Below are 23,232 nucleotides of genomic sequence, written 5' to 3'. Positions count from 1 at the left end.
GTCACGTTCACATTGTTTTTCGGAAAAGGAGGCATAACTGATGCCACAAAGTTTAGAGAAAAAAATCCATTAAAAGATGTAGCCGCTGTCACGTTCACAATATTTTCTTAAAGATGGGCATAACTGCGGAACGGAAGCTCGCATAATGCTTCATACCAAATTTGACAAAACATTCATACCAAATTTTACCAAACATTCATAACTTCGCTCAGAATAAAGTAATTTGACTGAAATTTTCATTATATTCAATTATTGTCGTTATCTGTTTTTGAACAATTATAGCAAGAATGGTCAGTACTTTATCTAAATCTTACATAATACTTCTTTAATACTGCATATATTGTACTGTTATAATATATGTGAACGATCTGGCTTGTACCATCGTAAAACATTTGAGAGTGGGGGGGGGGGGGGTTCTAACGCGCTAGGTGTCGATCATTAGATATGATAAGGTCGCCGATCTAACATTGTGTCTTTTCTCCAGGTACCCTGGCTTCATTCCGAGAGCCACGGTGCCTCAGTGAGTAAGACACTGGATCGCTAACCAGAAGGTCCGGGATCGTTCTAGGTGTTTGGAGAGAAAGTTCCCCGGTGATTTCCAGCTTGCCTTTTCCTTGTCAGTGTTACTGAAAGTAGTGAAATGATGGCCTACCACATACAACGTCTAAGCACAAGAACTATCGTGATCTTACTAACCAAATAAATTTCACAATACCAACACAAAATCAATGGTAACCGTGTTTTTAATTTTATTTTGAACCGTGTAACACCTGGTGCTAAGAGTGTCAAATTAACAGCAGATGGTGACTAGAACAGTCAACATCAACAAGTCTTTTAAATATAATCAATACTGTTTGTGTCTAAGGCGTTTTTATGAAATTGCAACCCACTTAACAGTTAGCTGCATAACATGACAAAATAGCACACCGATGGGTTAAATTATTACACATTTTGGTAGATATGGCAACCAATACAGATAGGTGTCCGGGTGCTCTAGATCGTAAGGTCTGTTTTATAGATGGCTCACATGTTTGTATGTGGCAAGGAGTCCTATCGTTAGCATAACCCCAGTAGAAATTACCTCTAAAGAACCGGTTCACGAACGAATAATTGAATTCTCCACGCATGTATACGCCTGCACGCAAAACTGTATCATAGTTTATATTGATTGGCAGTTATACGATTCTTAAGTCAATAACATTGTATCTAGGCATTGCTTAGAAACTACTGTCTATACACGAACCTTCCTGGACATTCATATGCACGAGACCTCCCTGGATAAGAAAGACTACTAAAGTTTGTCAATTCTTTTTATTTATATTTATTCGCCTGGATAGTTTAATATTTACGTGGATAAGTAATTCAAAATGGATTTTGCCACGGTGTTCGTTATTTGGTATCAAACCTTATTATAACTCGGAGTAAGTAAGATGACTTTTTTATGATAACAAAATAGGCTATGCATTTTTTTATAATTTCATAAACATATCAATTTGTCCCTTCCTTTATACTAAGACTTAGTGGTATATTTTAACTGATGAAAATAACTCTAGGGTATTTCTCAACAAGAGAAAAGGGAGTTTTATTATGCGTTATCATTAATAAACTATGTTTTGTATTACTGCTTCTTCTTATAATTAAAAAAAACCTATTATTCAGGATAAACATTTTTCTAGCATTTATTTCAAGAAACAAGAATTAATTTTTAAATGTAGAATATAGTCATTGCTGTAGGTGAATCTACAGTCTTGATCGGATAAAGGGACTCCATATTGCATAAATTAAAAACTCTTAATGCCAATCTATCATTGAAAATCAAACAATTTCAAAATTGTCAATTTTATATTTACTCACAATATTTTATATCTGGGCTAAAATTATACTACAATCTATATTAGAACTACTCAACAATTTCCTGATAAACATGTTTTGACTAATCTCTATACGATGTTAGTAATTCCCTGTCTCAGTAATATCGAAATTGTATAGTCTGGCTTATTATATTTACAGTTTACTGTGAAAAATATTTTTTTTTAAAAGAAGACAATAAGCATAATTAAATAAAAAATGCTGTTTGTCAGATTTATTGTAGCTTCAGTTATATATCCATATGTAAGGGTGCATCCGATGGAACAGAGATATTTAACACGTGTTTAAAATAAAGATATACGTCACTATGACGAGGTATTATAATTGAGTCAAGACTGCATGCTGATGGCAATATAAGAATTACGGCCCGTTCCAATTATAAATGAGACAAGTTAAACTATACTAGTCAGCTGTTACCATTATTGACAAAAATGCTTGAGTTCTTTCTTGTCTTCTTACAAGATTTGGACTGTAATGGCTTTAAGCCTATTTGCATTTTATGGAAACATTTCCACAACATAATCCACAATGATTTTTTAATTAAGAAAGCGAAATCAACGGAAAATAAGCTTGCGGGGTGGATTCAATGGGATCAGAATTTATCAACAAAGATTGTGAGTGTCGCGGGCCTGTTTATAAGGTTTATAGACCAAACGGCCTTAAACTAAACCGGATAAATTTTGATCAGAATCCAGTGTTGTAATCAATCTCATTAAAACACAGACCCTTTTTTGTTTCGTTTTTTTATAGTTCAAAATTTCCTTTTACTTGTCTTTACTACACTAGGATCTGGAAGAGTTGTTATATTACCGACGTTTTGGTTGAATTGAGGGATTAGCCAATAAAACGGTCTGTTACGGCGACTTCTTGGCGTGCCATGCACGGTACTGTGGGTAAACCACTAGAAAGGTCAACGCTGATTGATAAATGTCTGACGTCATAGGTCAAAAGCCGCTCGTAGACCCCTGACACGACCTTTCAGTACAACCGGTCAGATCTTCATGTAGTGTAGGCCATCGAAAGTATAAGAAACGAAACGACATATAGATTTGTATTTTAATCAGATTGTGTTGTAATTTACGTAAATGTTAACAACGTATTTGACCGTTTTGACTCAACAAAATATTTTGACCATATCAAGTTGTATCGTTTGCCGAGGATATCTTTATAAATATTGAACGGAACAGAACCATTTTGGACATATATTCCTTTTAGAGATTAAACTTTCACATTATTGTAGTTTACAAAGAACTAACAATTCACCAAATGATGTTCAAAGACTTAAAGATAATACCAAGTAATGTATTTCAATAATCCCAGAAAACTTGGAATCAAAATCAGAGTAATAGGCGCCAGTCAAGCTTGAGCCAACTGTTATTGCCTCCCTTTTATTGCATCACCTTTAGTTGGGCAGCTAAATCTTTCAAATCTAGATACAGGCACTAAAATGTGCATGGGTTTCCGTTTAGTGTCATCTATTAAGAATAGACCGTCAGCCACTTGAATTTTTAAAATAACCACCTTTTTTCGAGATGACTGCCATTCTCGGCTTTTCTGTCACAGAATGTAACCACATGGACCGATTGAGGGGATTTCTATGCATCCACAATTTCATGTGGACGTATAATGTTGTCGCCCATCTCCGTCCTTCCGGCTTCTGAACGTCGGGACGTCCGTTCACTTTTTGTTTGTGGACGATCCAGAGGTCCCAAGTTTTATCCGATTTGGATGAAACTTTAAATATACATTTATGTCTAACATGTCTGTATAATTATGAAATATGTACGATGGTTGTGAACTCTCAGATGAAACTTACGATATATGTTAACGACCAAAGATATTGGAAGATTATGGCCCTGGCTTTTACACAGAATGCAAATTATGTACAACGTCTGTGGACCCTGACTTAGATGAAATTTAACATATACGTTAAGGTCAAAGAGGTCTGTGGTGCGCATTAGACCTTCCATTCCGGATTCATGGCTCGTGCCTTTCGAGCAAAGTTTGTGAACCCTCTAGAGCTCCCAAGTTTTTCCCAAATTATATGAAACTTGAATACATGGTAAGGATCAATCAAACAGGGCAATTGCAAAAAATATAATAATTCGTTTCCTTAAAGTCGACCATCTTGAAAATGGCGGCCATATTGGATTTTCGAGAGGCTAATGGGGTTTTTTTTCAAAAGAGTAGTCGGAGTATGTTTGCCAATTATGATACTTAATTAATTGTATCCAAATTGAACGATTCCCTGTTTTAAGCAGTTAGCTGCTTTAGTACGTAAACCACAACGAATTAAGGATTGGCTGAGAGAAAATTGGCCTTAATTTGCCATTTTTAACTGGTGACCAACTAATCCGCATTTCACGCCATTTCGTGAATTACATATACAGTCAGAGACCAGGTTACCATATCATGTGAATGGATGCTCTTATTTTCCAGATTAATACTGGCTGTAGTCAAAGTAATAATTTCCTAATATAAAGATGCAAATGAGCTGGGATTATTTCCTAATTTGAACAGCTAGATACTTCCATCTCTGTCGGTTACCTTCCACCGTTTAGTTTCTATTATCTATTTCGGTAAACTTACACCTTGTCCTATATAGTAAAACTTGTTTACGAGTTTGAAACCAATATTGCTACATTACTTGGCATCCGTATATTTAGTAGAAGTCTACAAATCGCAATTGATAGCCAACGGATAAAATAAAAATCGGCTAACCCAGTGGCATATGGTGAAAGGTCTTTCTGTTTTAATGCACTGCAACGGAACCAACTTTTGTGTTCATATTTCCACTACCTCATCACTTATTAAATAGACCCAATGAAAGACCCAACCCTTCCTGACAGACCTCTAGAAATGTAGCCAAACTCCGTATATCTACATTTACTTTTATTTTATGATATTATCTATTACATACCTAATTGAACGGTATATATTTAGTGAAGTTATCAAGTCAATAATGTTAATGGGGACAATAGAATTAAAAAAAAATATGCTGTGTCAATTTAGTCGTTATCAGTCAAATTGACGTTAAAATGGTCTTTGCAATTTCCATTCATATGAATCAGTCGATATAATTAATACTCATTTCAGAGGTTGAATTTATATAGTTCATCAAGAAACAGACTAAAAATCTGATTAATATAGGTTAAACTATATTAGTGATTTTTTATATTCAAATATCAAGTAACTACTATAATATTGAAAAGTCTAGAATTTTTTAATTTGGTAATATATATAAAATCATCATTTGATTATTTAATTTGAGGCTTCATTAGCCCAGCCGGAACAGAACAGTGGGATATTGAAATCTATTTCATTTCACAGATGGCGCCAGTGCTAAAATTGATTTAATGCTCAATAGTCAATAGTTTAACTAAGCCATACATGAAGAAAACTAAAGTTAATCCAAGTAATATATAAGATCCACCAAAATCAACGCTTTATTTTCATCCAAATCAAAGTGTTTTAGTTCTATTATAGTACGTGTTTTTAATTTATATATTTTCGACAACGATTTTGGAAGGGGACCTTTTTGATTTTTACCAATTAAATTGTTGAATGGAGCTATTGTGCTGTGCTCTCTATCGGTAAGAATTCGCCAGCACTCCACCCAAATTATCTCCGCTTCGACTGCCACGAATATTTGTCTGGACAAAATAGCACCCAATGAATGTATAAATGTTGTCTCGGTTCACCAGCTAGAAATGTTAACTGTATTATTAGAACTGCAACGCGGAAGTCAACAAATCGGTTTGTGGGTTTTTTGGGGTTTTTTTTTGGTTTTTTTTGGGGGGGGGGGTTGTTTTGTTTTTTGGTTTGTTTACCGTATACAAATTCACAGATTATTTACGATTATGGAAAAAATGATGGCAGACACAGTATATTACAAATAAATTATTGTTATTATTTCAGAATCAAAGAACCAGGGCAGATTAACCGTTTATAAAAAAAACACAAACAGTGAAAATTCTTTGATATATATATTATATATTTATATAACTAAAAAGACGAAAAAATATAATAGTGTTCAGTATCTTGTTATATTCTAAAGAGGATTAAAGAATTGAAAATCATCAACATAGCTTCAACTGAAAAACATTTAGACGTATTTGTGCATCGTGAATTAGCTTAAACAAACCCACAAAATAATGGCTTTACGCTGTGTTTGTTAGAGAAATTTTGTTTCAGAGAATAACTATATTTCTGATAACCTCTTCTAAACACTATGAGGTTGCGATTTATTAAATTGATTTTTAAATTAGGATTATTATTACCATTAATATGGTTTATATACTTAGCTCTAGCTTTGATGTTCGGAGACCCAGGTGACCTTTTCCCAAAATTTAAAAATGACTTAAACGGAGAGAATAATTTGCACATCGGGAAAAAGATTAAAGAAAAAAATCTGATAAATTTAAAAAATAATAATGATTTACAGGAATTAGACTTTAAAAAATTAAAGGAACAAGAGCAGTTAGTGGCACATGTTGAAAATCCAAATAAAGACATTGATGAAAATGAACATGAGATACATAAAGAGGAAAAGAAAAATATTGATTTGAAAGATTTAATTCAACCGGCTGACATATTGCTAAAAAGAGTAAAGGACGATGAAAATAATGACATCGAAAAGGCGCGGGAAAAGTTAATCAATGATGGCGGTGGGGTTGTGAGGGCCAATGATAAAGTTGAGGAAGTAGTAGAGGTATTTAAACAGGGTGATCTCATTCCAGAGGACGAGAAAAAAGCCCCCGGTGATCTAACTGGCCCTGGTAAGTCACACCAAAAACATTTGAATGATTAATATAAATTTTAAATATTGAATACTTTGCTGATGACATATTAATTAGTGATTATCCAGAACTTATCTTCAACGAGAAACAAATATAATGAATTCCATACAATATTATGATATGTTAATATACCCACAGAACTGTGGTACTAAACAAATATAATACAACCAGACAGGTAATAGTAGGGTCGCCTGTCCAACCTCGTGGGTTTTCTCCAGGTCCTCCGGTTTCCTCTCACTGCTAAAGACCCCTACTCGCAAGCGAATTATTGAAATAAATTGAAACCATATGTTAGTCCCGAAATGATCTAGTTTGTGTCGAGTGGACGTTAAACCCCATTTCTCTCTCTCTCTCTCTCTCTCTCTCTCTCTCCGACAGCTAATGTGGGCTCATTAAAGGAATTGCATTTTTAATTAAATATATAACATCGACGATCACTATCTACAATAATGTTGGTACAGGCACACGGAACGTGGAAATTGGAAACTTTTAGGTATTCACATATAGAAATTGATAATTTATATTTCTACGAAAAACTACCCGGGGTTTCAGATAGTTGTACAATAATAAAGCTGTAGGTGATCGGTATTTATTTTCATCTTTTAATAGGAGAAATGGGTAAAGCTGTTGTTATGAAGAGAGATGATTTAACCGAGACAGAGAAACTTTTGTGGGACGAAGGTTGGAAACGCAACTCATTTAATCAGTTTATAAGTGATAAAATATCTTTACGGCGAACACTTAATGATACCAGAATACAAGAGTAAGTAAAACAATTCACACCGCCGCTAGAATTCTAGTATAAACTTGTATTAAAGCCTATTCTTTCTATAACACGAGACACATCTTATAAATATAACAGGACTATAAATATGTGTCACTCGATTAAAATACTCAAATGGGATGTGGTATCATATGTTCTAGAAAAAGTAACCCATCTGCTTATAGCTAAATAGATTCGACCTTGGACTCACGCCGAACGCTAAAGGGTAACAGATAAATCGACAGTCAACAAATTTGTTATACTTTTCTAAAGTTAACTATAAGGTTGAAGTGGAACCAATTGAAAGCGATTATGAATACAGATTACATTTTAGTACTATTGTCCATTTCACACAGAGGGTGTAATCTGGACTTATTCCATTTTGAAGCAGACACTTCTGTAGGTTACACCGTCCAGTCAGTTGGTTCATCAATAAATTATTTCTTATTTCAGGTGTAAAGATAAACAATATCCCAAAAACTTGCCAGATACTAGTGTTATTATTGTCTTTCATAATGAGGCTTGGTCCACTCTGCTTCGCGGAGTACATAGTGTTATAGATAGATCACCACCATCTTTATTAAGAGAAATAATTTTAGTTGATGATTTCTCGGATATGGGTAAATATAACAATTATACGTTATAATCATTTTTTATAGGTCAACACTTAAATGCCGTATATTCCCTCCCCCTACGTCCGTGCATCGTGAGGTTATTTTTATGATTTATCACCGAAATTTATAATATTATTGTAGATCAAATGTCAAATTGATATGCATTGTTCAGATGAGTGAAATAATTTCCGTTACTTTCTACAAGAAAGAGTCAATACCCTTGCTCACTATTTTTCAGAACCTTGTGTACGTACCAGTGATAATTGTTATTATCAGATCTATCTGAAATAATACATATCCATTGTTCAGATAAGAGATACTGAAATCCATCAACTTCTTTAATTTATTGTAAACTTATTTAACGATGTTTTTTCTAATAACAAATCCTTTCAAATAAAAACGTATAATGGGTCGAACAGATAATCATTATGCTTTTAGGGGACATATCATCGAGAATAACGTGGACAGTGATTTTTTTCAGATCATTTGAAAAGACCACTAGAAAAGTATGTAGCTCAGTTACCTAAAGTTCGGTTAATCCGCGCATCTAAAAGGGAGGGCTTAACTCGTGCTAGAATCATTGGATTTGAAGCCGCTAAAGCACAGACTCTAACATTCCTTGACGCCCACTGTGAATGTTTTCCAGGTAAGGACGTGTTATTATGATTAATAAAATTAAACGTAATGTGTTTTACAAAGACGACAAAATACAGATTTAAAATGAAATAAAACTTTATGCCGAGAGAAGAATAGAATGTAACATTTTTGCCTATTTAGAAAAATACGGTCTTAGAACATTAAGGCATCGGAAAAGTTGGCTTAACTACAAACCGACATATCTACACATTGCGACAATCGGGGTTATTCCGCAGCATTTGAAGTGTTCTTTCGCCCAGGCTGCAGCTACTAGTTTCGAAACTTGTAGCCTAAGTAGAATAATATGTAAACTGGCGGAATAATTATCACTGAGCTTCATATATTTTCATGGGACAGGATCAACATATGTTATTAAGAGTCTTTCACACAGCTCCCCGCTAAAATATATCTCTTACCGCCTTTTAAAAGATGTTTGAAAATTACAAAAGAATAGATATTATTACTGTGAAACTGTTTTGGAAATAAAACGTAATGCTTACTTAAATTGAGTACAATAAACGAAAAGGGCAATCTGTCGAAACGGCTACAGTTCTCTAAGATGTATTGTGTAAGATGTAGATAAAGATCTAACAGTTCTCGCTATAATAATTAAACAATAGTTAATGAAAAAGGAATATGGTCAAAGTTTCATTCAAATTACTGCATTCTGAGCACAGTGTATCTAGATTGTCACTTCTATCGCTGTTATGATAATAAACTAAGTTTCGATTATCCATTTTTAAATTAATTCATTAACTGGGAATTGTATTTAAGTCGGTTGAAAATTAAAACCATCCCAGGTTCTAGAGAGTTGATTATGGGGCTGGCATGTAAATAAATGTCTAATTAATGATTTATATAACATTTGGGTCCAAACGAATAGATGCATTAGGCAGATTTAGCTGTTGAATAATGCATCTTCTAGTGGACAAAATTTAGAAATCATAAGGTATTCCTGACTAAAAGGCAAATATAAACTTTCCGACCACACACAATAATAGGCGGCAATGTCACACTGGCCTATATTATTCAATATTGATCAATCCTTGTGGAAATTATGGTCATCTAAAGTTCCTATTACTATATATTGATCTCATGCTGCCGTCTTGTTTTTCTCTGAAACATTTGTATCTACATCGAGCTGAAGATGACATTAACCGTCTTTTTGTTCGTTTTAATCTGTTATATTTTTGTGAAATATAAATAAAGAAAATGATTACCGATCATATGGCGACGTATTTATGTCCCCTTGTTTAATTATTAGAAGTAGTCTGTATTGAGATAAAACCACTTTTGATCTTAATGACACGGTGAAAGCAATAAAACTACCAACTTTTGCTTTAAAATATACTTTTATACAGGTTGGTTGGAGCCCCTTCTATCAGAAATTGCCTATAATAGATTTACAGTGCCAATACCGGTACTACAAGTCATTAGTGAATTTACATTTGCTTTGACCTGGCGGAAACAAAGATCTAGAATGATCGGCGGTTTTCAAATGGACACTTTGAATTTTGACTGGGCTTCTATTCCACAACGAGAGTTGGACCGCCGCAGATCAGACGCCGATCCAATAAGGTCTCATTATGTAGTCACTTAATGTGGAAGATCTTACCTGGGATTTCACCACCACCCCATCCCAGCCTATTTTATTTAATACCCGTGGCTATGGATATATCCCTTTACATCCTATATATTAACACCAGATATTTGTTGCCGTGTCTGTATTTTCATTATTATTTATTTAAAGAAACATTATGGGAGATTAGATAAAGAGCTGGTAGTTCTCACAATAATAGTTAAAAACAAGATACTGTAAAGGGACTTTGCTGAAAATTTAAGTCAAATTGATCCACCATGAACCGAGATTTTAGCGATTGAATTTTCGGTCTAGCCTCGACCATCATTACTAAAGTCCGTAGGATAAAAAAACATAGTCTCGGTTATCCATTTCACGATTTAATTATGAATGGAAGTCGAACAGCAAATCGGAACCTAACCCAATAAACATCACAGGCTAGCGATGCCATCGAGAGTTGATTATGGTCTGGATAAGTTAATTAATGTCTAATTAATAATTTAGATAACATTTCAGGCCTAAAGAAAGACCTGCAATAGGCATATTTAGCTACTGCATAATGTATGTTTAAGCAATATTCGTTTATATAAATAAAAACAAACAATAATTTTTGAACTAGGAAATTGTTGTATATATTTGGTAATCCTCCTTTTTGTTTTAATTTCTTCTTGATCAGGTGGCGATTGAGTGAACCGAGTCAATGACTAATAACAAACTGTGATAATACGAACTCTTAGAATTACTTAGTTGTCGTCAAATCACTGTCTGAAATGCCGTTCTAAATGTTTATAACACAGATCCCATTTTGTTTCGCATTTTATAGATCAAAATTTCGTTTTACTTGTCTTTGCTACACTAGGCTACTAGGATCTGGAAGAGTTGTTATATTACCGGAGTTCTGGTTGAGAGAGAGAGAGAGAGAGAGAGAGAGAGAGAGAGATGGGTTTAACGTCCACTCGACACAAACCAGGTCATTTCGGGATTAACACATGGTTCAATTTTTATTTCAATAATTCGCTTGCGCGTAGGGGTCTTTAGCAGTGGGAGGAAACCGGAGTACCCGGAGAAAACCCACGAGGTTGAACAGGCGACCCTACTCCTTGCCACGTACAACCGGGGAATCGAAACCACGCAAGTTGACTCAATGAAAGACTTTATGATACAGCGAGCACGTGCTAACCATTCATCCATCCAACCCCCCAGTTCTGGTTGAAGTGAGGGATTAGTCAATGATACGGAGATTTCTTGGCGTTTGATGCACGGAACTGTGGGTAAACCACTAGAAGCGTCAACACTGATGTCATAGGGTCAAAAGCCGCTCGTACGACCCCTGACACGACCTTCTAGTACAACCGGTTACATCTTCTACTTTGATTTTCGATATGATGTCATAATTCCAAGATAAATGCGATGATGCTATGCCCAGTACCTAGTTCATATAGCACCCTCTTCTTCTTTATCGTAGTACTCCGTTCTGTTTAGTTGTTAGGATCGTACAAGTAAACCATAGTTCTAAATTTCAAACCCGAACTATTTCTATAAACAACGACGAATGGAGCAGGGATGACATACATTTTTTAATTGCGCAGAACGGCTTTTACAACATTTACTATAGTTTTGTCAGGTTGGTTTCCGTAGCTACTGTGAAACACTACAATGTGCCAGAGTATGTTAATATGTCACAATCATTAAGTTAAATTATGCAGGGGTATAGACATTGCTACTTAGACAACATGACATTTTGGGACTTGTGGCAAACCGCTCATGGATCCTCGAAAAGGAATCACCGACCTTCAGATAGTTGCACAGGAGCAGGTTTTTCAACCTGAACTATACTGTTTCATTGATTCATATATATCCGGCATATCCCCTTAATAGCAAAAGATAAATATAATTGTCAGTAATGTGTTGAATTCCGATCAATCCGTACGTTTTAAATAATACCGCGTAGGTGGAGCAGGAGCGCGGCGACGAAGCGTGATTCACCCTGGGCCCAGGTCCAGTGAGGCCGAAATTCGAGGACCTAAAACATTCACGGGGCCATGCTGGTTAATTTGATACCACTAATGTGGGGTGTGGAGCGCTGCGACGAAGCGAGATGGGCGAACATACACACACACAAACACAAATACAATTCATATAGATATGATCCATTATCGGGGCTTGTTTAGCTTAAAAGCCACTTTTGCCTAAACTGCATCGCTTGTATTATTACGTAGACGGAATAAATTTCGTTCCAGTCAATCAGAATGTACATGAGGTTTGTACTTAACGAAGACCTCAATATCGATCAAAACGAATCCACCTACAAAAATAAAATAAAGAGTCAAAATTAAATCCGGAATTTATTACTGCATCTATGCAGGGCAGCAACTGAGGTGGATGTTCAAACACTGAGCTAGAATCACTATTATCTGTTTGTGTTTTTATTTTTAAACTCGAGGATTAAGATGCCTATAACAGGATTCAGCTTTTCTATATTTGAACACAATCCGTATGAAACTATCTCATCGTCGCCCTTTAACGTTCAAATTATAATACTGGCCAAATTTAAGTGTCTTAAATATCCATGTAGAGCGATAATCGTATCAATTGTAAAAACATCACCAAAACACTCTTATCTTAATACAGGTTGGTTGGAACCTCTTTTAGCAGCAATCGCAGAGAATCGATTCACGGTGCCAATACCTGTTATACAAGTCATCTGTTCTTATAGTTTTGCTTTATCAATGAGTAGTCAGCGATATCGAATGATCGGTGGTTTTCTAATTGACGAAATGATCTTTTATTGGATTACAATACCACAAAGAGAGAAAGAACGTCGTAAATCGCCTGCCGAACCTATAAGGTCTTGTTTTAGTTCCTGGGTGTCTGGTTCTTTTTTTTTCCAAATTATAAATTATAGCTGTATCCTAGTTGGTGTGGAGTTTTCACCCCTGTCCTTGCTAATGATTGCAGGTCTGGTTGCCTTTTAAAATACCTTTTTTGGAATCAGCTGATGAATGAGACGAACAAAAATGTTCAAATTTTAAAAATAAAGTTTATGAATGATTATGTTTACATTCCCTGTAATACAAATAAAATGGTCAAATGTCAAATATGGAAACGAGAAACGGAATCGAAATAATGCTTGATTCCTAAACCCCAAACTTCTTATTAATGAACAGTTATCCATGTAATACATACGACCTTTTTTGTTTAGGTTGGTTAGAACCTCTTTTAGCAGAAATTTCAAAGAGTCGATTTATTGTGCCTTTACCTGTCATACAAGTAATAGTTGCAAGAAACTTCGAACTCAATATTCGTTCTAGAAGGTCGCGGATGGTCGGTGGTCTAGCGATGCAAGATTTGAACTTTTACTGGAAGATTCAACCAAGGTTGGAAAGAAAACGTCGTAAATCCGATACAGACCCCATCAGGTTAATCCATTATCTGCATTGTCATCTAGAACGAATAAATAGTTTTGGATCCTGACTTTCTGTTTATAGATGTGTGTCTGGGTCCGTATTCAAAGGATATCTTAAGTCTAAGATAGTCAGTTAACTACTAGATATCACTTAAATATACGTAACTTCCTGTAAGTTATGGGTAAGTGGTATTCAAAGGCAGTGTTACAGTATCGAATTTTCCCTTAAGTGACAGTCAATTTTTTTATGAATTGTCAGATATCCTTTCACAGTCTCACACAACAACTTTTGGTCTTCGAAGGAATTATTAGTGGGCAGAAATTCGCCCATGTACCTGTTATCACCCGTCACTTCAATCAGTTATATAGGGCGATAACTCGTGTTTTCCTTTTGCGTTCGTTGAAACATTGATTCCACATCTATCGTAGCAATGATCTCCGTGATAAAATAATATTTGGAACGTGTTTAACCAGTTCTATTACATATATGATAATGCCTGGTACCAATATTGTCCTTTAATAGAGTATAGTGCAGTGCTCTTAAGGGGACATAACTTGCGTGCGACGTGAGTAATTGGTGATATTTGGCAGTGGAGGTTATTCCATAAGTTAGAAAATCATGCTTTTTGGCTAATGTTGGTATTCCATATTTTAAGTGTACAGTTAAGTTTTTCACATAGCCAAGTATATGTAAAATAGAGCCTTTGAATACCGATTTAAGGTAAGACACTTGGTTAAGTGGAAAAAAATGAGTATTTTTACTTAACTTTAAGAAAACCTTTGAATACGGACCCAGTTCTTTTTTATTGGCCTTAAATTGAATTTAAAATGTTACGGGCGTTAACAGAAAAGGGTTTGAGCATATTACTTTCAGAATTAATTAATTAAATTAAAAAAATAGCATAAATTAAGTGGGTAAAATAGGGTAATAAAATTTTTGTAGTAACTTCCGGATATTGCTTTTTCATAAAACCGTCATATTTGCTTTACTTGTGAACCCATAGAAATATGATTTACTACGTAAATATCCCTTTTGTTTCTGTTTTTCTATTTATTGTTTGTCAGCTAATTGGCCTACGTTGTCTTTTCTGAACCCTCATATCAGATATTCATATTTTAGGTTGGTTAGAACCACTTCTAAATCGAATAACAGAAAATAGCTATAACGTTCCTTTCCCTGTAATAAATATCATTGAGGAAGGCACCTTCAAAGCAAGAGTAGCTAAGAAAGTTAGCCGAGGCGTTTTTACTATACATGATCTCATCTTCCACTGGAAAGGTTTAACCCCAGAACAAGAAGCCAAGAGACAATCGAAGGCTGAACCGATCAAGTAGTACTAATTTTTAGATGTGAACAAACTGATTAATGGTTTTTAGAATTAGATCATGGGATTTTCAGTGGACATCCTATACGGCTAAATAAATAAAATGAAACATTAAATAGACTTTTAGTCCACAAAATTTGCAATTGAAAATAAAACAGTAATGGAAATATTATTAGAAAAGTTGGTCGTTTAAGCTCCAGATCGTTCTTGGAAAATATATGCAGAAATGAAGGGTTTTTTTTAGTTTTAGACACACCTATTTAAAAAGAAGGGACCGCACATAATATTGATATAAAATCATCGCTGTTATTTTTGATATGCAAACTTGAAAATCTTTATCTATATTCTATTGATTATTGATCAGTTTGTCGGTCCCGGGGTCTTCAGTTTTATGCCTAATGCTGCTCATTAGTATCCTTTCTTGCATGCTTTTATTCTAAATCCATATAATTGTAGTAACCCTTTATTTTACCTTCCCTCGACTGAAAAGAATGGTTGTTGAAATATTGTGACACCGAAACCTCAATATAAAGCAGTGAACAGTCCAAAATAAACAACGGGTTCACTTCTATACGGACACGAATTTACTAGTAATGTCTCAACGGCTCTATGCATTGGATACGACTGCGTACTTCTATATCTTCATCTATATTTTAGGCTGGCTTGAACCCCTTATGGACAGAATTCTGCGGGATAGGACAACTGCGGTTTTTCCAATTATAGAAATGATTAAAGCAAGCACATTTGCTTGCGTTGCGGGTACTACGAGTTCTATTGGTACGTTCAGTTTGAACGACCTGATATTTTCCTGGTCAGCAATTCCAGCACGAGAGAAACGGCGCCGTAAATCTGAAACGGATCCCATTAGGTTTGCATATTTAACAGTAGCTAGTTTGGTGGCTTTGGTACTTTAAGGTATATTTTTCACATGGAATTTCTCGCCTATTGGTTTTATTGTATAGACAATCCTTTATTATTATATGGTTAAATAAAATACCCAGATATTCTAAATGGACCTGTTCACTGAATTTTCTTAAATTCTGTGGTTCTGACGAATTTATTTATTCTTTTTTGTTATGCTACTACCGTTCAAAAATTAAAATAATGCTGTTTCAAAACGAATCTACTATAATTCACTGACATGTTGCAAATTATAAGGCTATAATATTATTTCTATTTTGCGTTAATTATAAAACCACATATTAATTTTTAATGTGAACATTTCAGTGAATTAGAGTGATAATTTTGTTCTAGCAATTTTTGATATTATGTTTGCTTTAATTGTTCATTATTCACGTGGTATTAAATCAAGAGTTGATTTCATTCAGCGCATTAGTCTCAGGGTAACCACTCTCAAAATTAAATCGGTGGGAACATTTAACATCAACAATTTTATGGGTATTCGACACCGACATAATAATATAGATCTATCTTCCAACCTAAACCCATCCCTTATCCTCTCACACATCAAATATTTGATATTCCACAGAAAATAAATATACCGTTCACTTTCAAATGAATCCCAAAATATCGCTCTCTCCACCCCCACCCCACCCCTGGGGTCGGTACTGTATTACACCCATTGTGTTTATTTCATCGTTCTTTTAGCTTAATAAAATACAGATCGAAGTATCGTTTTAATGCCCAAGATGATATCTCATGTACAGTAAAATTTAATCTTTGGAATAGAATAAGATCTATGTTTTATTCAAAGATTAATAATCATTTGCATTAGATTTATCATTTTCGAATCTGTCCTCCCTTTTACGTTCTGGTTTGGGGTTTTATTTTAATTTATGAAGGAATTATACATTTATTTGTACACAAACTGTAAATTATACTATTTAAAACAATTTTAAAATGGTCATTTGTTTTTTAAATTTATAATCAAACAAATCATTTATATAGAAAAAAACCGACAAAAACACAATATTTATTTGAATAAAATATAATAGAAAGATGTATGAGCTACAGTCTTAATTAATCTCCGTGTACGGAATTATATTAATCGTTTTACACTGTTTGTCTTCTATCATCTGTGTTTAGGTCCCCAACTATGCCCGGTGGCTTGTTTAGTATAGATAAGGCATATTTTAGAAAGATTGGTGCATATGATCCCGGTTTAGATTATTGGGGTGGCGAGAATATGGAACTATCTTTTAAGGTAAGTCATAGGTTAGATTTTCAATACAGAAGACGTTTGATTTCGCCTATAATTTTAATAAAGAACAGAAACTGTGCTGTAGAGGAGACAACCATATTCATGTGGACGTATTATGTCATCGCCCCTGTCGGTTCACATTTTGTTTGAGGACACTTTACAGGTCACAATTTTTATTCGATTTTGATGAAACTTGAAATATAGGTTTATATAGAACTCAGTTCCTGTCGACATTGGCACGTATCTGGCCATAATTTGGGGGATTAATGCCCCCGATTTTCAGTCTGTGAATACCCTAGAGGTCACAATTGGTACCCGGTGTTGATGACACCTAAAATGTAAGTTTATATATAACCAAACGATCTCGGTTCCTTTCGATATTGGTGCATATTGGACCGTAACTTCCTGAATTGTGCCCCTGGTTGTACAAAAACTCACGCTCAAATATAAAAATCGGACCGAAACTCCCCGATAAAAAAGCGGCTCTCCTTTACGCAAATTGTTTTACAACATGCATTACCAAGGTTGTGGAATCTCTAGATGTCACAATTTGTGTCCGATTTAGATGAAACTTAAACTGTATCAAATTTTCTTAGAGGAGTTCAATGTTGTCTGATTCAGATGAAACTAAACAAATATGTTAAGGATCAAAAGATCTTAAATAGGTTAAATTTTGATGGGCATCAAAACTCAACATCTTGTTTTTAATACAGCCGCGTTTGTTTAATTCACATTGAATTATTTAGGAAATACACCTGTAATACAGAACAAACAAATTTATATCGGTGTTTATAATGATCACTGTTAAAAAAAACTGTATCTTACAACGCGAGGGTTATATCATGTATATCGACTGAGGACTATTAAGATGTATAATCAACAAATAAAACAATTTATGCAATAGCCTTGACCAATAAAGACACTATTTTTAAAAGTGCGCCTTTGTTATAAATAAGCGAAATGCCAATCTGATTAAAACACAGATCCTATTTCGTTTTGTTTTTATAATTCAAAATTTCGTTTTACTCGTCTTTACTACACTAGGATCTGGAAGAGTTGTTATCATTGACGTGTTCTGGATGATGTGAGGGATTAGCCAATGAAACGGTCGGTTACGGCGAGTTCTTGGCCTTTTTACGCACGGAACTGTGGGTAAACCACATTGATTGATTAATCAATGTCCGGCGTGAGTGGCGTCATAGGGTCAAAGGCCGCTCGTAGACCCCTGACGTGACCTTCCAGTACAACCTATCAGATCTTCATGTAGTGTAGGCCATCGAAAGTATAAACAACGAAAGGAAATATTGATCTGTATTTTAATTAGATAATTGACGAAAAGCGGTTGAGCCATGTCTTATTACACTGTCTGTGAATTGTTCTAATACCCGCATGTCCGGCCTCGACCAATCGCAATTAATAAAATAGACTCAACCTATTCGTCGTTACGAATTCCCACAGCTTATCTCCAAAACAAAAGTATCTGTAAGATTATTAAATTTTGATTCATGTGTCAATTTTACAGGTGTGGATGTGTAACGGAACAATTGAAGTAGTCACTTGTTCAAATGTGGGTCACGTATTTCGTAGTAGAAATCCGATTCGATGGATCAGTACCAAAACAAATGTCGGCAAAAGGAATTCTGTGAGGGTAGCTGAAGTGTGGATGGACGAGTATAAAAAATATTTTTACGAGAGAATCAACAATGACGTGGTAAAATGTTACTCTTTTTCTATCGGTCACGGGAAAAGTTAGGCAAAGGCAATTTTGTTTCAATCGGTATTCCTCGATAAATTCCGATAATTTCAGTCATTTATGAATTTATACCCGAATATCGTGCCGACTGAAGGGTCATTCCATAACTTCGGAGATATTATTAGGACTGAATAGAAGGAAAGCGGGGTATGACTACTAAACCACTAATTTTCCAATAATTCACGACAATACACCAATAAATATGTACATTTTGATTAGTCAAGAAATTCATGTGATCTGAACGGTGAGCTCAAATTAGACATGTCAGATGTGAATTGAGTACAACATAAAAATGCTTTATATAACAGTAGCAATAATCTAACTTATGACACAATTGATATTGGTTTAGTAATACACACTGACCTCTTTTTTCAACAGGGTGATTATGGTGATGTTTCCGACAGGAAAAAACTACGAAAAGATCTCAACTGTAAATCATTTGATTGGTATGTTAAAAATGTCTACCCAGAACTCAATGTGCCAAGGGATGCTGTAAAAACAGGGGAGGTAAATCTGATAAATATTTTTTAATGGTCTGATTTCGTCCAAGCCAAGCACAAATGAAGCCTACAAGAAAGTTGCATATAGATGGCGCATAACATATCAAGGACCGACATAAAAGTCGGTACTTAACCGACCGTCTTTAAATAGTGCAGACCCCTGAAAGCATTAAAGGCAGGGGGCATACATATTCCTGATTAAAATAGTGTCGCTGTCCGGGCAAAATTGTCCCCATAGCACACTGTATGACGTATTAGCTCAGTCGGTGCAGAAAAAAATAGAACGATAAACCCCATTTCGTCTCCTTATTTAAGTCCAACCACATAAGGTTTGAAAAAAGTAAGTTTAGATAGTTAGTTAGAGGTTAGAAATGCGCCATTGATTATCTTTCAACTGGCCAGTATAAGTGCAAAAATAATAGCTGCGAAAAATCTATAGAAAGTGATATTAACTTTAGATGACCATAACTTACGTTAGGGTTGACTGATCTTAATATTTTTGGTGGAAGTATGGTCTGAAAGTCAATAGATTACCTTTGATTCTAGAATATTGGTTCTTTAATAAGACAAGAGGGTTTCGCAGGGTTAATTATGGTCAAAAGATTACCTTTTATTCTAGCATATTCGTAATCTTTCTCTATAGAAAATCGGTATTAGATCTTATGTAATAGTATTCAATAAATCTGAAACAAATATATGTAGGTCTTCTGTGCGGAGTTTCAATTTTTAAATCATTGTATTAAAATCAACAGTTACTGAGCTAAAATAAAAGCGACAGTTATTGAGCTAAAATAATAGCGACAGTTGTTGGGTTTTAATTAGAATGGATACAACCTTTTTGCTTGGTGACAGTTTTCAAAAATCGACAGTTTACGTCAAAAAGGAAACCGAAAATTATCATTTGCACTAGTCCTAAGCGAAATAATATATTAGAGCTAGCCAATTCATTACTTATATCCAACATTTCGTGGTGGGAAAAGGAGTGGGTCGTTCATACTATATAGTTTAAATTATTATAATTTAGCTTGTGAATGAAGGAATTCCCAGATGTGTTGATTCTATGGGAGACAAAAGACAAGCAGCTTTATACCCCTGTCATCACCAAGGAAATAACCAGGTAAGTTAGAGGGGTATCGACAATTGCCAATCTCATTAAAATACAGATCTATATTTCGTTTCGTTTTTTATGCTTTCGATGGCCTACACTAGATGAAGATCTGACCAGTTGTACTGGAAGGTCGCGTTAGGGTCTACGACCGGCTTTTGACCTTATGACGTCAGACATTGATTAATCAACCAGCGTTGACGTTTCTAGTGGTTTACCCACAGTTCCGTAACAGATGGTTTCATTGGCTAATTCCTCACGCCATCCAGGACGCCTGTTATATAATAATTCTTCCAGTGCCCGATTCCTAGAAAATTCTTAAGCACGTTCTTTTGCTTAGATTTTAAGTAGACATTGCATTTAAGTAAACTTTTCTTATCTTGCGTTCCCAGAAAATTCTTAAGAACGTTCTTGTGCTTAGATTTTGACTTCAGTGTAAGCACAAGCACGTTATTATGTGTTCCAAGAAAAAACTTAAGCACAACTTCGTTCTTAAACATTGTCAATCCAAACACAAGTCCCAAGCAAGATATTCGGCTTGCTTACCAACCTTTTTTTTTAGCTTGTGGCACATTTTATATGTGTATAGGGGACATGTCTAATTCATCTAAATCGACCATTTGCCGGGAAGCAGCCGACCAATTTATGACGTAATTTGCATACCAAAATTGTTTTTTTGACGCATGACTTTGTGCTTACTTTAAGAATTTTCTAGGAACCGGGCCCCGATCTCAGACAAATAAAACGATATTTTGAACTATAATAAACGAAACGAAATAGGACCTGTGTTTTAATTAGATTGGACATTTGCGAATAGATAACTGATTTGTCTAAAAGTGAACAACGAGTATAATTGTAAGCATCTTACAAATATAATTGAAATTTATATCATTCTATAAGGGATCCAGATTCTGATACCTTTACGATACCTGAAAATAACAATAGGCATATTGTACACGCAACACATAATTTTATAGAAAATTGGCAATCCTTTGATGAGATTTGACGTGTAAATACTGAAAATTAATTGTGCAGTACGGTGTTTGAATAGACTAAAGTCACCAAAAATAAAATCTGTTATGTAAAGACAGATTATTAAAGTGTTGGGTATTCTGCCTAACCCCGTGGACTTCTTTGATTTCCTTCTTCCTGTGCGCAGCCAATCTGGTTCTACTTACTATTACATAAAAATGAAAAGAGGTAAACGAAACGGACTATTAAGTTAGAATGGTTTATAAGTGAATTATTGTAATAGATATTCACCATGTGACCCAGAAATGACCACGTTGTCCTTTACTACCATTGCTGCGACGGGATCTTGAATGACGCAAAAATATATTTAGTCCCACGTGACTGACACTTACCACGGCCATTGGAAAGTCAGAAAGATAAGGCTTTCTTGATTTTTCCTTTTCTTTCAGATAACCAATATTTCTGATGGAGAGCTTAATCATTGATACAATAAAACATTATCTATCTCATTTTCTTGGTATCTCTGAATGTCTCGCCATCATGCAATTTGGACATAACTGCAAGGGTACAAACCGTAAACCGATTAATGTATAATATTTTAAGTGGTTCGTGGAGTCTGAAAATTCGTAAAAAGCCTGTGAAAACGGGCCTTACCAGAGCAATACATGTATAGGAATATATGACGTTTGTATTACGATTTTGTATTCTTGTAGTTTTGGCAGTTAACAGAACGTGGTCAGATAAGACAAAAAGAGCGTGTATATCTGTGTAGTGATAATAAACAAGGTGTGAGAATATCAGCAAGATGTACAGGAAATCCAGAATGGGTGTATCAAGATGTAAGAAATGTTTGATTTATTTGATACCTTTTAAGATATGGAGATTACCATTATATTAAATTTCTTGATTTAGTACGGGATTGAAAGAGAATGAGGTGGAGTGGGTAAAGGTAAACTGTATATCAGGAAGCCTCATGTCTGCTATAGGTTTGTATTCTACCTGGGAAGGCTGACGAAATCTATACGTAAATAGAATCCTGCTGCAGCAGAATGTAGTATGAATATTTGTATTAATGCTACACTCATTAATTTGTATTTTTCAGAATCTGACACTTATGAATCCTGCTAGTGGATTATGTCTTCGGGCCAAGATTGGGGGGAACCCTGATCTTTTACTGACTAAATGTGAAGAGAACAAGTGGCAGAGATGGCGATTTTTATTGAAAGAATTACCCTCTTGAATAAAATGCATTTTTTTTACATCCACTGTGTCCTTATTTTGCCATTTTATCACCTACCATATTTTAGGCAGGCCACGATTTACGACCACCATATCTATTTATGGAATTAGATTAGTAATTCTCTTCCTCATTGACCTCAGAGTTAAAATCATGACAGTTCTGATGATCTTGATCTTTATAACCACAGAAAGACAGCGTGTCCCAACCAACACACTAATAGATAGGCAGTGGCGTCATTTTAATAGGTGACCACCCTAATTCATGTCTGTTAAGTTCCTATTCCTTACGCTTCAAAATCATAAGTATTCAGCAAAACCTGGCAGAAAATGGAATTCCAAACATTCTTCTTGTCTGCGATATCACCTCGTTGGAAGCAGACGTAAAATACAACTGACTCTCGCACACACTCTTCTTGAATCTTCGATCCTAGGTACGCAAAAGTCAACACAAATTGCCACGCAAAAGTGGGGAAGAGGGAGAAAGGGAGCAATATAGAGGCACTACTGGTCT

The 23,232-nt window shown here is 35.0% G+C and overlaps 1 protein-coding gene across 4 annotated transcripts; it reads left to right on the top strand.

The window, feature by feature from the left end:
* The first annotated feature begins 1,281 nt into the window (after positions 1-1,281).
* Positions 1,282-22,743, top strand: LOC126832507 (polypeptide N-acetylgalactosaminyltransferase 5). Of its 4 annotated transcripts, XM_050563312.2 has the most exons (12): positions 1,282-1,421; positions 5,788-6,647; positions 7,278-7,431; positions 7,885-8,051; positions 8,527-8,691; positions 10,043-10,259; positions 17,038-17,155; positions 18,675-18,863; positions 19,284-19,412; positions 20,430-20,522; positions 22,196-22,321; positions 22,585-22,743. In XM_050563312.2, exons 2-12 carry the CDS (start codon positions 6,101-6,103, stop codon positions 22,720-22,722), a joined length of 2,043 nt encoding a protein of 680 aa, XP_050419269.1. In that variant the 5' UTR covers positions 1,282-1,421; positions 5,788-6,100; the 3' UTR covers positions 22,723-22,743. The 4 variants fall into 4 exon arrangements, with proteins under 4 accessions (XP_050419269.1, XP_050419272.1, XP_050419273.1 ...); XM_050563315.2 differs by lacking the exons at positions 1,282-1,421; positions 10,043-10,259 and adding an exon at positions 15,649-15,859; XM_050563316.2 differs by lacking the exons at positions 1,282-1,421; positions 10,043-10,259 and adding an exon at positions 14,787-14,997.
* Positions 22,744-23,232: the final 489 nt, after the last annotated feature.

The sequence above is a fragment of the Patella vulgata genome, chromosome 9, assembly GCF_932274485.2.
Source record: "Patella vulgata chromosome 9, xgPatVulg1.2, whole genome shotgun sequence".
In the NCBI taxonomy this organism is placed as follows: Eukaryota; Metazoa; Mollusca; class Gastropoda; family Patellidae; genus Patella; species Patella vulgata.
The sequence above is the reverse complement of the archived record's forward strand: the minus strand, read 5'-3'. Positions and strand labels throughout refer to the sequence as shown.

What these genes read in the sequence shown, in the direction of transcription:
- LOC126832507 (XM_050563312.2), top strand. Translation starts at nt 6,101, where the DNA reads ATGAGGTTGCGATTTATTAAATTGATTTTTAAATTAGGATTATTATTA. An exon ending in TGATGATTTCTCGGATATGG is followed by an intron (nt 8,052 to 8,526) that starts GTAAATATAACA and finishes GATTTTTTTCAG; the next exon opens with ATCATTTGAAAAGACCACTA. An exon ending in CCACTGTGAATGTTTTCCAG is followed by an intron (nt 8,692 to 10,042) that starts GTAAGGACGTGT and finishes ACTTTTATACAG; the next exon opens with GTTGGTTGGAGCCCCTTCTA.